The 15,665-nt window shown below is 40.8% G+C and overlaps 1 protein-coding gene across 1 annotated transcript in view; it reads left to right on the top strand.

Moving 5' to 3' along the window:
- The window catches only part of TMEM135 (transmembrane protein 135), a 213,148-nt gene that overhangs the window by 172,407 nt on the left and 25,076 nt on the right, over positions 1–15,665 (top strand). The window contains exons 7-9 of the mRNA XM_063127182.1: positions 10,141–10,182; positions 10,940–11,086; positions 14,740–14,809. Of these exons, the coding sequence (XP_062983252.1) occupies positions 10,141–10,182; positions 10,940–11,086; positions 14,740–14,809 (259 nt within the window). The remainder of the gene's footprint in view (positions 1–10,140; positions 10,183–10,939; positions 11,087–14,739; positions 14,810–15,665) is intronic.

Below are 15,665 nucleotides of genomic sequence, written 5' to 3'. Positions count from 1 at the left end.
TGGTATAAATGGTCATAAATGGTATAAATAGTCATAAATGGTAATCAGAAAGCTCGCTAAAAAAATGCTTTGTCTCTATTTCCCCCTGCTAATGCAACAGTCCTTGTATGCGTTATTCTTAATATATAAAATAGAAAGAGTATATTTTCCTTTTCTCAGGAGTAATTTGTGTGTGTGTGTGTGTGTGTGTGTGTGTCATTGGGAAACAGCCAGCGTTGAATTGCTGCATGTGTGCTTTCTCAATTACTGAAGTGTCTAGCAAATAATTACAAAGGTTTTAAGTGAAGGAGTAGAACCCCTGTCTCTATTATGTGATTGATTGGAGGGCAAAGGTTGTGACCTTTAAGGTCGAGGATATTGTGGTGTGTGTAAGAGTGCCATGGTCTTATCAGTCAGCTCTATTCAATCTGTGCTTTTCCTGTTGAGGCTACAGGGCTAGTAAACATTGGTTACCAGGGATGTTAATGTTCTCTGTGGGATTTGTTTGTTTTTGTCACTTGTAGGGAGTCTTGATCAGTGCTTGAGCTCCATTCCTCAACGGCCTCTCTTGGCATAGGCCCCTTTCAATTACCCGAGAGTGATTCCGGCACGGTCCTGGAGGATCGGGCTGTGACAGAGTAGTATTCGCTTTCGTGTGATTTATTGTGTCTATTTAAGCTGGACTCCAGCTGCTTGAATATATATGTTGTTGTTTTTTCTCCTTGAGGAGTCTACATATTGGATAGAATCTACACGGGCAGAGCAACTGTTGAAAGAGCCCCACATGTTCATGATAAAATACTTTAAAACTTTTCTGGATGGCGATTTAAAAAAAAACACGTTTGTCAGAATTATATTGGGCATAAAGAAGGGAATGGTAGAACATTCTCACCCCAGTCCAGTTGTAGCTACAGGCAGCTAGTCTGTGTAAAAACACGTAAGCCTGGATGTAGATGTGCCTCAAGAGACAAATTCAACCAGTTAATTGGGACTTGGAGGGGCATTATGGTGTGGATGGAAATATGCCTCAGATGCACATCTGCCCAAGCGTTTATGCGCAGAGCTCTCCCTTGCTGGATTACAGTGCCTGTGTGCTGAGAAGCTCTGTAGGCGCGCACAATCCTGTGAGACTCACATTTGTATTCTTGCACAGCTTGAGCAGTTCCCTTTCATTTCGTTGAGGCTTGAGCCAGGAGAACGTCCCACTAGATTGTGCTTGAAATCACCATTAATATTAATAAAAAATATGGTAACCTTTCTGCCATAGGCTTAAGTTTTGTCATTTTTAATATAAAAAAATATATAACCCCTACTTTATTTAATAAACATTATAAAAGTAAGATAAATAACGAGTCTACTTCCAGAACTATTTGTATAGATATGACTACAATAAGACAGTTACATTTTGTTAAGCTCAGAGTAATAATTTAGTATGTTGTCAGCCCAAGACTGTTCATTCCAAAGAATGTGCCCTAAATATAGCTGCTCATTCAGAAATTAAAATGGCCATTGATACTTAGAAACAGACTCCTATTCACATGTCAACTGTGATTTGCAACATCCTAATCCATTTCATGAATCCCTTCGTTATTCTCAATATCTCAGACCCATAATTTGCAAAAAACATGGTTTATGCTCCATTAAAGAAACAAGAGGTCCTCATTATTTGAGGATTCTAGCAGTCAGTTTCCACAGCTCTGATGGATTTTTTTTTTTTTAAAAAATTGCAAGTTCATCCCTTGCAAACAAACTTCCCTAACTCTATCTTGAATCTTGTGTCATTCTTGGCCCCAAAATGTGAACATATATTAATTCACTAGGTTCCCTTTGTTTCTTCAGTAGCCTGTTCCTTTAATCTGTTGTGCTGACATAGCTGTTTACAAGAGGGTAAAGGGACACAGAGCTGGTTTACACACTCATCAAACTGGGAAACCTCACATATGGTGCAGTAGTGGGCATATGTATTCCAGTGTGTACATGAGAGCCAGCATGGTATAGTGGTTAGGGCATTTTATTGGGACCTGGAAAACCCAGGTTCAAATCCCCACTCGGCCATGAAACTCTGGCCTTAGCTAGACCTACCTGTTATTTTGCGATGGAGGAGGGAAGATCTCGCGTTGTGTGTAACGTGAGAACCCTCCTCTGTTTACACACAGCGCGCGACTACCTCAGAAGGAGAGGCATCGCGCCCGCCATTTTGTCTTTCCTTAATGGGCCAGCAGCGCACGAACGCTTGTGTGCAAAAGGTGAGTATTTTAAAAAAATTACGTTATTTTCCCTGATCCCCCCCACCCTACCCCTGATGGGCGTAGTGTGGCTCCCGGCTCCGCACTAGGAATCGCACAGAGCTGGGTCAAGCCTTGGCACCTGGCCACACGTTCCGCGGTCTTGGGCTCAGCCCGGGACCACGGAAAAAACGGGGCCAAAGGATCCCTCCCTGATCCCGGGATCCCCTGTGCGTCATGTGGATTTACAGGGACGATCCTGGGTTTCGCCCTGTGATAAAGCCTCATCTAGCTATGGACTCACTGACTGGGATCGCACAACATGCAAACCCCCACTCACTGGTTGAGTGTGAGTTGTTGTTTACCCACGGGTTGTTTGTTGAACTATTTTAAAACCAGGGGCTGATATAATGGTGTTCTAGCACTGGAAGCATTCCATCAGTAGAACTGGGAGGGGGCGATTTTACCACCACCACCACCACCACCACCACCACCACAAAAGCTGTCTGGAGCAGATTTTCAAGAGGGCTGCAGGAGAAAAGGAGAAAGTTCTGCTAACACAACCTTGGATTTAACCCATTGAAACTATACAATCTACTTTCAATGCAAATTATGCTCTTTATCTAGAAATATCTTAGAAATTTAGAACAATGTCTAAAAGTTCCTTTTAAAGACGTCACTTGACAAACATGATTTTTTTTAAAAAAAAATCTGCTACTTTTAAGTCTGTTACTGGATTTTATTTCACCCACTTTTCTTCATCTCAAGTGATACTAAGTTTTTTTTTCCGTTCAAAAACAGAATTCTTTTCTTAAAATCTAATTGGATGGTGTTAATTAGATATGGTAGGCTTTGTAATAAAATAGAGATGGAAACAAGATCTTTTTTCTGTCCATGCCCTTAACAATATGTCCAATGGGCAGTTAGAGAAAAAACCTAAATTCAAAGTATACTCAAGCATGGGGAAAAGATTGCTGTTTTGAACATTTTTTAAAAAAAGATGCCCTTCTATTTTTTTAAATTACCTCTGCTGATTTACCCTACATGAATCATTCATTCTATCTCATGACCCCTTAACTGTTTTAATAATACAGTTAATTCTGAAATTTCCTTTATAAGATTTGCATGAGAAGGGGAGCATGTCCGGATTATTCCGGTAGAGGCATACATGCTGTTACCAAGTTGAATGTTTGTTTCTGGGTTAATCCCCTGAACAATCTTAATATCCCCTGTTCACGAAATCCTTCTTGAAATTCCATGTGAACAGCCAACTACGATAGGTATTTCCAAAGAAATGCCAGCCCATTTCCGTAATTCAGATCCAAAAAGTCAGCGTTTTTCGTGTTTACTTTTTTGGGCAGTTGATAAATTCTGGAATTGCTTTTCAACTTGTAGATCTAGGGCTGCTGTCATCTGTTTATATCCTGTTTTAAACGTGTAAGCAGCTTCTGCCATGATTTTTAAAATAGTTACTTATCTAGATTTCTTCATTCAATGTACATTTGTGCTTGCCTGGTTTATGATGAAAAGGTTCTCTATGGGAAAAGTTAGGGCAGCGGAATGTATCTTACTTTGCCTAAAACTGAGGCCCGCTGCTCATCCTGCACGCAGCATTCTTATGAACGCTACTTCCTGAGCACTGAAAGATGCTGCTTTTTTCTTTCTATCCTGACTCTCATTTGTCTATTTCTGCAGTGCCAGTATAAAGATGAACTTGCTGCGTTCCGCTGTACGTTTTCTGAAAAGCTGCAGCTTTGTTCCTTTCTGTATTTACGGAAGAGGTTATTCGTCCGCTTGTGATCCACATAGGTGTTTACTAGGGATTCATGTTTAGGCTGCTGGTAGCTGCATACCGTTGATCAAGCTGTACTTAATACGTTTGCATCTTGTTATGGCATTTTGTGTTACACTCATTTTACATTGCTTCTTCCTGAAATAATACCTAGCCTTTTTGGTATTTGTAACTAGTAGCCTTTCGATTTCGCTTCAAGGGAAGCCTGCCTTTTCTCCACGCCAGTGACCTTCCGCAAGGTAGTAGAAACTTACATTTTTGGAAAGCTTGTCTTAGGGTACAATCCTATGTATGTTGAGCCATGCTGGCTGTGGATGCTGGAAGTTGTAGGACTTTTTTTCTGTCTAACCATGCATAGGATTGCACCCTTATTGAATGTGGCTTTTAACTATCTGTGGTTTTCGAATACATTTTACCACTGTTGCTGCTGTCTTAACATTTTAACAGTTTAATAATCTACTGTAGAGGTTGTTTTAAGTTGTTAGTTCATGCTTTTATCCTTGTTTTTAGCCGCTTTGATCTTTCCGCGGGAAAGGCAGGGTATGAATATTCTAAATAAAATAATAAATAAATAAATAGTCTCTGTCTGAAACTCGAAAACCAATGTAGGAGGCAGCAGTTGTATGTATAGAATTTAAATAATTAATTGTATAGGCGATAAAAACCTATATGCGATAAAAGATAAAAAATATTCTCTCACCCCAGTTTTGTATATTATTATTATAAGTTTAGCACTTGTGTGCCCTGTGCATTTCAAAATTGTTTGACTCTGTCTGAAACTCCACATTATAGGGGGCATGAGGATATTACCAAAATGCCACATGAATGCCAACGTAACGTCTAGGAACACTTATCTGTGATGTTTAATGAATTTAAACATCAGTGCTTAACGAATTTCCCTGCCTCCGCTACGCTTCCTCAGCCCAAACAGAATGGAAAGGCTAAAGTGAGGCGTAAGGGAGCACACATTTATAGTTGTGTGTGAAATGTGTGCATGGGCATGTAGCTATAACGATAACTTTTGACGCTTGTAATTTTCGTTACATGTGATGCTTGTTCTAAACTGCTGTAATTAAACCTCATCAGCAGGGTTCTCATGGAAAGATCATCAGTCAGTCTCTGAATGAGAACCCCTGAAAGGCTTTCAGCAAGAAACACTAATCAGAAAAATTGGTAACCTAATTGGTGACATTTAGCCCTACAATTTGGTGTGGAGACCTCTTTGACTTCCCACACAGTGGGGGAGGGGTGAGAAGATTAGGTAGGCCCCCATGCACAACCCAAGAACAATTAGTCCTAGTTTGTGGCTAGGCTCAAATTGGGAAGTTCTATACAGGAGTGCTATATTAACTTGGGACAAGTGTACTTCCTGCCTGTCAGAAATGTGCTTATACAGCTACAGATTATACTGTTTTGAACTGAGAACCGAAAAACGTTTCTTTTTGGTCTTTTGGGTGAGTGGAGGGCAGCCTCCATTAAGAGTTGTTTGCATGTTTCTTGCTTCTTCCAATTTTTGCTTCATTTCTCTCTCCTCTCCCCACCCACTCCCTGGACAAATTAGCTGGCTGCCTTTTCAAGTCCTGCAACTGTATATTTCTCTAACATCTCACTCTTTCACTTCGCTTAATATTTATTTATTTAAAACATTTCTTGGCTGCCTTTCAGGGCAGAAGCCCTCCCAACATGGCTTACAGCAATAAACTGTACGGATTAGGGCTGATACTCAGGAAAAGGAGTGCAGCTTCATGGCACTCAGGGTGCCCTGGACGTATTCTTTCCTTTCTGTAGTACACCTGGAAGTCACTCCTAGGATGAACATCAAAAAGCTAGATGGAGTTGCTCCTGTTATCTCCTTGGGACACAGGCACAGATAAGTTGGTTGAATTGTGAGACGTTTGGGGTACCTGTCTCTGACTTATGAGTAGATGCAGAAATGTTACAATTTTCTTTGCAATGTTGTGCTGCATGGAATGCTTTCTCCTTTTCCAAAAAGCATTTACTGCAGGCTGGGTAGTTACATGCTAACTGACCATTTCCCTTCTGTGGAAGAATTCTATGGCAGATTGATTGCTTCTCCTTTTAGTTGTTGGGAGGAGAACTGGGCTGAGAGAAACTGTTCACACAACACACCAGTTATTTAACCCACAGTGAGGTTGTGGCATGTTCAGGGCATGTACTGCTACCATTTTGAATATGCAAGCCCTGTTTAAGAACATAAGAAGAGCCATGCTGGATCAGACCGAGGGTCCACCTAGTCCAGCACTCTGTTCACACAGTGGCCAACCAGCCATTGGCCAGGGATGAACAAGCAGGACATGGTGCAACAGCAACTTCCCACCCATGTTCCCCAGCAACTGGTGCACACAGGCTTATTGCCTCGAATACTGGAGATAGCACACAGCCATCAGGGCTAGTAGCTTGGGGATTCTTGTGTCGTGCAAACCCAGCGAGCATGGGTTATGTGAGCGTTAAACCCCCAATATAATTTTCTAACTTTAGTGTGTTTCTTGAGACATAAGGCTTTTATTTCTAGGCAGCTGTAAACAGTATAATGTGTATTAATCAATGGTTGTAGGATTGAAACATTTGACATTGAAGGGTGTGAAAGTACACACATTCATTATAGTGGAGGCCAATTAGTCTGATGACTTAAGGTGTGATAGTGATATCCCCAAACAGTTGATCGGTCTTTGGGTGTGCAGAAACATGATAAACGATAACAGCTTTTTAAAGTTTAACAGTAACACATTGTTAGCTCAGGACACGCATATACAACAAATGTAAACTGTTTTCAGACCAATTCTATTTTTATGGCTTTCCTTAACAATCATAGGAATAGTGGTTTGGTGAGATGGCTGCCCATTCTTTCTTAAAGATACCTACTCTATCTGTAGAAATGCCAGTCCCATGGTTATTTGCTTGAGAAGTTTGAATTTGAAGAATAGATGTGCCTTCATTTTTCTTCCAGTAGACAAGAAGGGTGTCCACAGCAAGAGATACTATGAGAGTCAGAGGTTTAGTATTCTGATAAGTAATATAGGTTCTAACCATTACAATATAAAGGTTCCTGTATGTCTATTAAAGGAATGTGAGTCTTATTAAGCAACATGTGGACTTCTAAGTTATAGAGGGCCCATGCCCCACAACACACACACACACACACACACACACACACACACACACACACACACACACACCTTCTGATTACCCTGTAATCTATATAGTTGAAAAATATGCCATTTTGTGTAGGAATGTTCCCTGACACATAAAATGGGACAGTGGCCCACCCCATTTTGGAATCCAAAAAGGAGGACAACATGGTCGCCCCCAAGGGGGCGTGTCCAGTACCAAGGGGGCGTGCCCACCCGAACATAGCCTTGGTCACATGTCTGATTTTACAACACACATTTAAGACAAATCTGTTCTACATAACATCTTAATGTTAAAATCACTGAAATAAATAACAAGTGAGAGATTCAATGTATCTGAAATTAACTTCACTCACTACTACTTTTGTTGGTTTTGCTGTACTTTGAAGCTTTTGATATACTCTGTGTGTTACATTCTCCCCTTCCCTCAAATATCTTTTCTGACTGTATCTTCACTCATTGCAAGCTGCTGTTGTTGTTAACAGGGTTTGCTACTGGCCCCAGATAAGTTTCAAATTTGGTATGGCTAAAGCTCTACCTAAAAGCTATCATGGTGCCAACTTTCAGCTCTTTATCTTTAAAAATGACAGTTTAAAATATAATAATTTTAAAACCTCATTTTTTAAAAAATTCCTAAAAAATCAATGGATGAACATATCTGTTTCAAATTTGGTGTGGCTAAAGCTCTACCTAAATCCTATCATGGTACAAAGTTTCATCTCTTTATCTTTAAAAATGACGATTTAAAAAATAATAATTTTAAAACCTCAATTTTTAAAAAATCCCTAAAAAATCAATGGATGAACGGATCTGTTTCAAATTTGGTATGACTAAAGCCCTTCCTAAGAGCTACCATTGTGTCAAGTTTCATGTCTTTATCTTAAAAAATGACGGAGTTATAAGCATTTTTGTTAATTCCCATTAGAGCTGCCCTTTGAAAAAAACCCGGATTTCCCCTCCCCCTCCCGGATTTGCCATCAAAAACCCGGACAAATCCGGGCAAATCCGGTCATAGGGTCACCTTAACTTAAGTTTATGTCACAAGGGTCATGGCTGAAATCAGTGCTGTCAGAATCTGACAGTATGGTAGCGGGGGCATTCAGACAATGTTTTTACATAAAGGATCCTTTGCTCAGTTCAAAAAAAAAAATATGTTACAAATGTGTGCCACTTTGCATGGAAATGTTTCTTGATTCCTTAGGACTGTCATGATTGATTTTATGGACCTTCCACAAATCAGTGTAGCCCCCTCTTCAGGTTACATGTTTAGGTTCATGGCTGAAACCAATGCCATTTTGTATAACACTGTGCCCTGATAAATAGATAGAAAATCTGACATGAGTTTAGGGTCCCTCCCTCAGATCTTACATACCTGTCACATAAAAGACATTTGTTTATATGAATCGTGCTAATAATACTGGGTTATATGGCAGATAGTTGTCCTTAATGGACCGCTTGGTTACCCATTCTTCTAATAGGATAATCCTATGAAAGAACTCTCATGGTCTTTGTCCAGCTAAGGGTCCACAGGTGAAGGTCATAATCCACACACTGACCTTGTTCACATGATGAAACAGCCCATGGCTTGTTCAGGACCAAGCAAGCATACTGATTGCTGTCTTCTCACCTGCTTCTGGTATGCTACAAAACTCAGGACATTCTGTCCCTGGATTGTGATGTCCGAAACCAGAAGCCTGCATTATTGAGGGAAAAGCAACCCCGAGTCATAACCCATGGTTCCTGCACAATTGTTGTGTTCCATGTTGTGTGGAGTGCTCTGTGGAGTTTTCCATTGCGTTTGTTGACTTTTCTCACTGGCTGCAGAGTTCCCTGGCAAGAGCAGCAAAAGGAGTGAGTGCCGCTCTAGGAGAGCCGCCAGGATTATTATTTTTTTGCAGCAATGGCTGATGGGATACCATTGGGAGGACCAGGGGTGGAGAGAGGGCAGAGGAACTGTCAATCAAACATCACAGTGGATTTTACTCAACTCCATGGTAACCCACAGTCCGTCACACAACGGTGGACTTAGAACATGTTGTGTGGGGAGTACTCCTTAAAAACTCAACCATTGAGTGAAGTTTTCACACTGCGTTTATTTATTTATTACATTTATATTTATTGCATTTATATACCGCCCCATAGCTGAAGCTCTCCGGGCAGTTTACAGAAGTGTTGACTAATGTGTTGTCTGAACTGGGCCATTATGTGCCTTATAAAGGTATCCTTTATCTAGGCAATATGTGATATTTCCCTGGTGCTTTTGGTATAAAATACCCCCCAAAACTAGGAAAACTCTTAGAATACTCAGTTAAAATGATGATATTCCCTTCTCTTTGAAGCATTGATTTGATCACAGCATTTATGAGGTACAAAGTTGATGTGCACCTTGTCCTTGTCCACCTGTGCCCTTTAATAGGAAAACCTGTATTCCAAGCAAATCTGCATCCCTCATAATTGATGAGGCGGCCATATACTTGAATATGTACTGAAGTATAAAATGAGAGAAGTATAAAATTTCTGTCAGTGTTTGCCTAGTATGAATGTCTGCCTGTCATCTGTCTCTCTAAGCAACGAATTTATTTTGGGGTTTTAGTTTTGGCATATGTAACTGCCTTTTGAATTATTGCTGATTAGGGACATCTGCTGGTTAAAAGTTAGAACTTTTGGGCAAGTGTTGGAATGAAAACCAAAACAGTATTTTCCATTGTTGGGCCTGAGACATTTCCCCCCCTCCCTTTTTGCTAAAGCTTCCTTAAGCTGCTTTTCTGTCACCCTGGGGGAATTCTGCACAGCTCCGTTTGTGTTACACATGTCCTTATAAAAGTTGCAAGGACAAACAATAACAAAATCTACGCCTGCTTGACATTTTGGCTCTGATCCTCAACTATTTAGACACACGTTGCAAGGCTTTTTCACTTGTCTTTGCTGTGGGACTATTCTATGAGCTTGGGTACTACTGAATTAAAACACGCAACATGTTTGGTTCATATTTCAGATGCAAAGACGGCTTGAAAGGATTTACATTCTCAGCACTAAAGTAAGTAAACCCAGCAAGTGTTCGTTCTTTTTAGCCCAAAGTAATTACCCCGAACTGAGTGAAATGTTGTGTAACCTTAAGGGGAGGAAGTTGAAAATATATTAAATGGAAAGCAAGAAACAAATATTTAAGTGTCTTCCAAAGTCATGAAGACCAAGCTTTTGTTATTTTATTTTATTTTAAAAAATACTACTTCTATTTATACAATTTCCTTTCCATTTTAGAAACTAATTTTCCTTGATCATCTAGGGATAAAAGTACATAAATCTACAATTACATTACTATGTTTGGTTACCATATCATCAAATTAAAGGGATGCCACATAATTTAAGATCACCACAGCTCCACACAGGGAAATATAGATTTAAAAAACAGAAGCCGCCTGCGTTTATTGCTGTGTATAGAAGCTCATAGCTTTTCACATTCCAAATTTTCTCCCTTTTAGCTAGCAATATACTTGAAATATTAAAACTTGCAGTTACGAATAGTATTTCACATTTTAAAGAATTACACAAAAAGTAATTCATCGCTTAAAAGTGCCGCAGAATTTCAGAATATTTCAACTATGAAATTTGCTCGGGCAATATGCTAATATTTTAAAACAGTGCTATATGTTGTTCTGCATCATAACATAACCAGAGACAACTGCAGTACGCTGTTTAAAAAGGGCATTGGGGAAAAAAAATCACTGTTTAAAAGAGAATTGCAGAAATCAGGTTGTTGCTGAGTGTTTTCTTTTTCTTTTCCCCCCCTTCAGATTCATTGTAGGAAAAGAAGAAATACCTACACATTCATTTGCACCAGAAACAGTGTTTCTAAAAAGAGAGAGAAAGATAAAATACTGTGAAGAAATAACGCAGCGAATGAACATAATGGCTGTAACAAAGAAACTTGTGGACAAAGTGTAAGTGGAAAATTTTAAGGATTAGTTCTTGATACGCCTGTTTTTGTGTATGTCTGCTCTGCCTTATAAAATAGTGGCTTTACAGCAGAGATGGGCAACTTTGGCCAATCCGGGAGACCCAGACTCACTGCAGATGGCACTCCTGCTGCAGCTGCCATGCTGTGGCCAGCAAGAAAAGCAGGGAGGTAATTTTGTGTGGTAGTTCTGTTTTATAATTCTGCTTTATTGTGGCGTTTTAACCTGATAAACCTGATAGAGGTGTACAAAATGATGCATGGTGTGGAGAATGTGGATAGGGAGACGTTGTTCTCCTGCTCCCATAATATTAGAATCCAAGGAGGTCATTCCCTGAAGCTGATTGGTGGGAGATTTAGGACAGATAAAAGGAAGGACTTCTTCACACAGCGCAGAGTTAAACTCTGGAATTCACTACCACAGGATGTAGTGACGGCCACCAATTTGGATGGCTTTAAAAGAGGGTTGGATAAATTCTTGGAAGAAAAGACTACCAGTGGCTGCTGGTCCTGATGGCTAAGTGCAGCCTCCAGTACCAGAGGCAGTAAGCCTGTATACGTTAGTTGCTGGGGAATATGGGTGTGAGGGAGCTGTTACATTGACAGCTGATTGACCACTGTGTGAACAGAGTGCTGGACTAGATGAACCGTTGGTCTGATCAAACATGGCTCTTCTTATGTTCTTGAAACATTGCATGCTGCTTTGAATATTGGAAAAGTAGCCTATAAATATTTTAAATAAATAAATGTGAATAAATAAAATAAACATTATCTGGAGGTATGCGGGTAAAGAATGGAAAGGGACAGTGCTGTTGCACCATGTCCTGCTTGTTCATCCCTGGCCGATGGCTGGTTGGCCACTGTGTGAACAGAGTGCTGGACTAGATGGACCCTTGGTCTGATCCACCACGGCACTTCTGATGTTCTTATGTTCTTATCAAGCCTGTGAGTGAGTAAGCAGGTTGATGGACAAAGGGTGGGCAGCAATCAGTCTGGACACCCGGCAGGTCTATCATGTAGCGGCAAGTTTTTCATACTGAGGATCAAATTAAGGCCCTTTCTACACCTAAGGGGTTATCCCAGGAAAATGGAGGGATCGTCCCTGCCTGCTCCCGGGATCCCCTGTGTGTCATTTGGATGCACAGGGATGATCCAGGGACGATCCCGGGGGAAAAGGCAGATGTAGAAACAGCCTAAGAATCCAAAGTTTTATAGGACCAGTTTGGCCCCTTGTGTCACCTGATCTTTGCTGAGTTTATAATAAGCCACAATACTGCCCTCTTGACCATCCATAGTAGCGGCTCTAGAACTCTGGCAAGCTACCACAGTAGCTGAGAGAGTAAAGCATCTAATTTTGCTGCCTATATTCTCAGTTCGAGATGCCTGCCTTATACATGATCTAAAGGCTGTCACAGCAACTCAGGTGAGTCGTGTGAAGTACAGGGAGTGTTCCGTTTTCAGGACACTTAGTATGAAGAGCTCATTTGGGTATATAGCTAGATTAGTGCAGGACGAGAAGGTTCAACTGAGAGACATATAAAGCATAACTACAAGCTATCAATACACGGTCAGTAGCCCCCATTAATGAAACTGTTCACTACGGGACTTTCAAGAAAAGTCTTGAATGATCAACAAATAAGAGCAATGAACTTCCGTGGGTATTTCTAACATCCCACTTGCGTATGCCTGAAAAACCATTGAGTTCTTAATCCTAATCCTCTATCAAGTTTCTCTCCCATATGTTTCCTTTCAGATATAACTAAGTCTGAACGCCTGTAACTTGATCACATCCTCATTACAATTTTTGCTACACAAACTGACCTCATGGATGATTTATGACTGATATGTTTTTGCAGCGAATAATTCAAAGCTTCCAAAAATATTTGGCACAATACAAAGATTGAGTAATGTTATTTTGTGCTCAAACCGCAAATACTTGACTACAAGAAAATCTAATTTCTAGAACCAGTATCAAATTGATTTACTTGTAATTCCACTTGATATGTCTAACAACTGGACAGCCCTCCCCGAAGTATTCATCTTTTCCAAATTCTTTGCCTGCCATGAGCCTGCTGGAAGCCTACATGATGGTAGAATTTGCACAGTTGCAATGCTCGTTGAAAGTGAAATCTCTCTGAGTTGTGAAGAGTAGACATTTTGGTGGGCCCTACAGACTTTCCACTAAACCTAGCTGGAGGACTATACCACCGTCTGTGTGCCCTTTTTTTATGGCCTTCCCAAGAGCAAACCATACTGTGCTGCCTACCGCAGTCCTGGTTGTGTCATGGAGCACATATCTGCAGATACCTTAGCTCATGCTAACACTGCTTCATAAAAAGTGATTGTACAAATAAAGAGAGGCTCAAGTGTGTCTGTAGAGTGCTGTCTTCATTGACCCTTTACCTGTCCGTGTTAGTGCTGTGGGGTTTCTGACCAGGTTTGTGATGTTAGAGGCCTGGTTCAGACAACATGCTAAACCATACTGCTTAACCACAAAATGGTTTAGCGTGTTGTCTGAACCAGGCCATTGTCAAGGTGTTGCTGGAGAATAGGTATCTGCCTTTAAAAAATGAAAGAAAATGTTTCCCACATTTGCACAAAATCACTGATTTAAAAGCATGGGAAGCAGCAATCAAAAGGACCCAGAAATGTACTTGTGATGGTTATCATACTATCCATCTCATCTGCTCACTGTGAATTTTCCTTCCTTCCTTCCTTCCTTCCTTCCTTCCTTCCTTCCTTCCTTCCTTCCTCTCTGTTCTCCTTTGGATCCACTCACAATCTCCCAAAGCACAGCATAAAGCCAGAGATTAATTCCCCTAAGCCAAGAACTCAGGCAAGATGTGAGGATTAAGCAGCATCTTCCTTCCTGGTGCAGATAGAAGCTTTGTGGAGCCAGGGGCCCTATTGTGGTTGTAATTCTGACACAGGATAAAAGATTTAGGGCTCATCTACACCAAGAAGGATATTCCACTATGAAAGTGGTATATAAAAGGCAGGAGCCACACTACTGCTTTATAGCGGTACTGAAGTGCACTGACCTCTGTTTGGGCCCATTGAGACATACTATATACTGCTCTCATACTGTTATATGCTGCCTGGTGTGGCTCCTGCCTTTTATATACTGCTTTCTTAGTGGAATATCCTGCTTGGTGTAGATGAGCCCTTAGTCACCCACCCACCCCTGCCCAAACATACAATCTGAATTGGCGATCCTAATCTGAATCACTGACCCTGTAGCTAGTAAAAAAAAATTAAATAAAGCCTCACTCATGGAAATCTGAATTCTTATTTAATGTAACTTGTAGTTTAGATCATCAGGCTACCTAGTACATTTGTGTCAGAGGTGGGATTTGCCGAGAGGGTTTCTGGGTTCACAGTTCAGTCTCTTAGCTACGTTACACTAGCTGTCCCTAGATCAAAGCTCTTGTCCTTATTTGCACAAGATATGTAAGTACTTCTTACATATTTATTACATTTTTAAAGTATTGCAAAGAAATATATTTTGCATTAGACGAATAATAATTGTTAGCAAGAGAATGGTCTGTACGTTTTGATGGAAGTAGAACATTTGCACCACTGGTATGGAAAATGACCTAGCAGTTGTTAATATTGATGCAGTTTTCTTTTCTTTTACAGATGCAAACATGGGCCAAGACACAGATGTTGTAAGCACTATGAAGATAATTGCATCTCATATTGCATTAAAGTGAGTGGCAAAAAAATTAATAAAATCAGAAACTATTGAAAGTTATAATATAGATAGAAAATGTTTGTGCAAGTCACAAAAAGTTAGCAAATAAATTTTCCTGTTCTGGGTCCTGTATGTCTAGAAAAGGGTGTAGTAGCTCAGTGTGTTTGGCTTTGTGTCACCTGTAGCGTATAGTGCGTGTGTGTGTGTGTAGGTGTGATCAATGCCTGTTCCCCTGTGTGTAATGTAGTGTTTGCAGTTCTCAAGCAAGAGTGGTGAATGTTGCAATCTGGGTTGCAATCCGGGAAATCTCTCAGGGGCCACTTGCCAGCATTGGCCATGGCCACCCCACTTTCTCCCACAGACAGCTGATACAGGCAGACAGGCCCCATTCACATAGACCATTCTCTCTCACACACTTAGCAGATCAGCAAGTGTGTATGTGTGACCTTCCCCTGATCAGTGCTGTGAAAGGGAGATCCTCTCAACACTGAGCAGGGAAGACCTCCAATCTCTGCTGATCGGAGATAAGGACATAAAAAGAGCTGTGCTGGATCAGACCAAAGACCCCTCTAGTCCAGTTTTCTGTTTACGCAATAGCCTAATTGATGCCCATGGGAAGCCCACAAGCAGGACATGAGCACAATTTCGCATCCTCCCACTTCTACACCCCAGCAACTGGCATACGGCCTCTGCATACGGTATATAGCCATCATGATTAGTAGTCATTGATAGCCTTATATTCCATGAAAAATAAGACCTTTTGCCTGGCGAGAGGAGGCAAGCCTGGGGAAGAACCTGGCAGACTGGATGTGAGGTTCCCCATGCCTGCTATAGAGGGTATCCAGATACTTTGTTGAATAAAACAGGGAAA

This window comes from Elgaria multicarinata, chromosome 5 (assembly GCF_023053635.1).
Source record: "Elgaria multicarinata webbii isolate HBS135686 ecotype San Diego chromosome 5, rElgMul1.1.pri, whole genome shotgun sequence".
NCBI classification, from domain to species: domain Eukaryota; kingdom Metazoa; phylum Chordata; class Lepidosauria; order Squamata; family Anguidae; genus Elgaria; species Elgaria multicarinata.
Note: the sequence above shows the minus strand (reverse complement) of the source record. Positions and strands in the feature narration are given on the sequence as shown.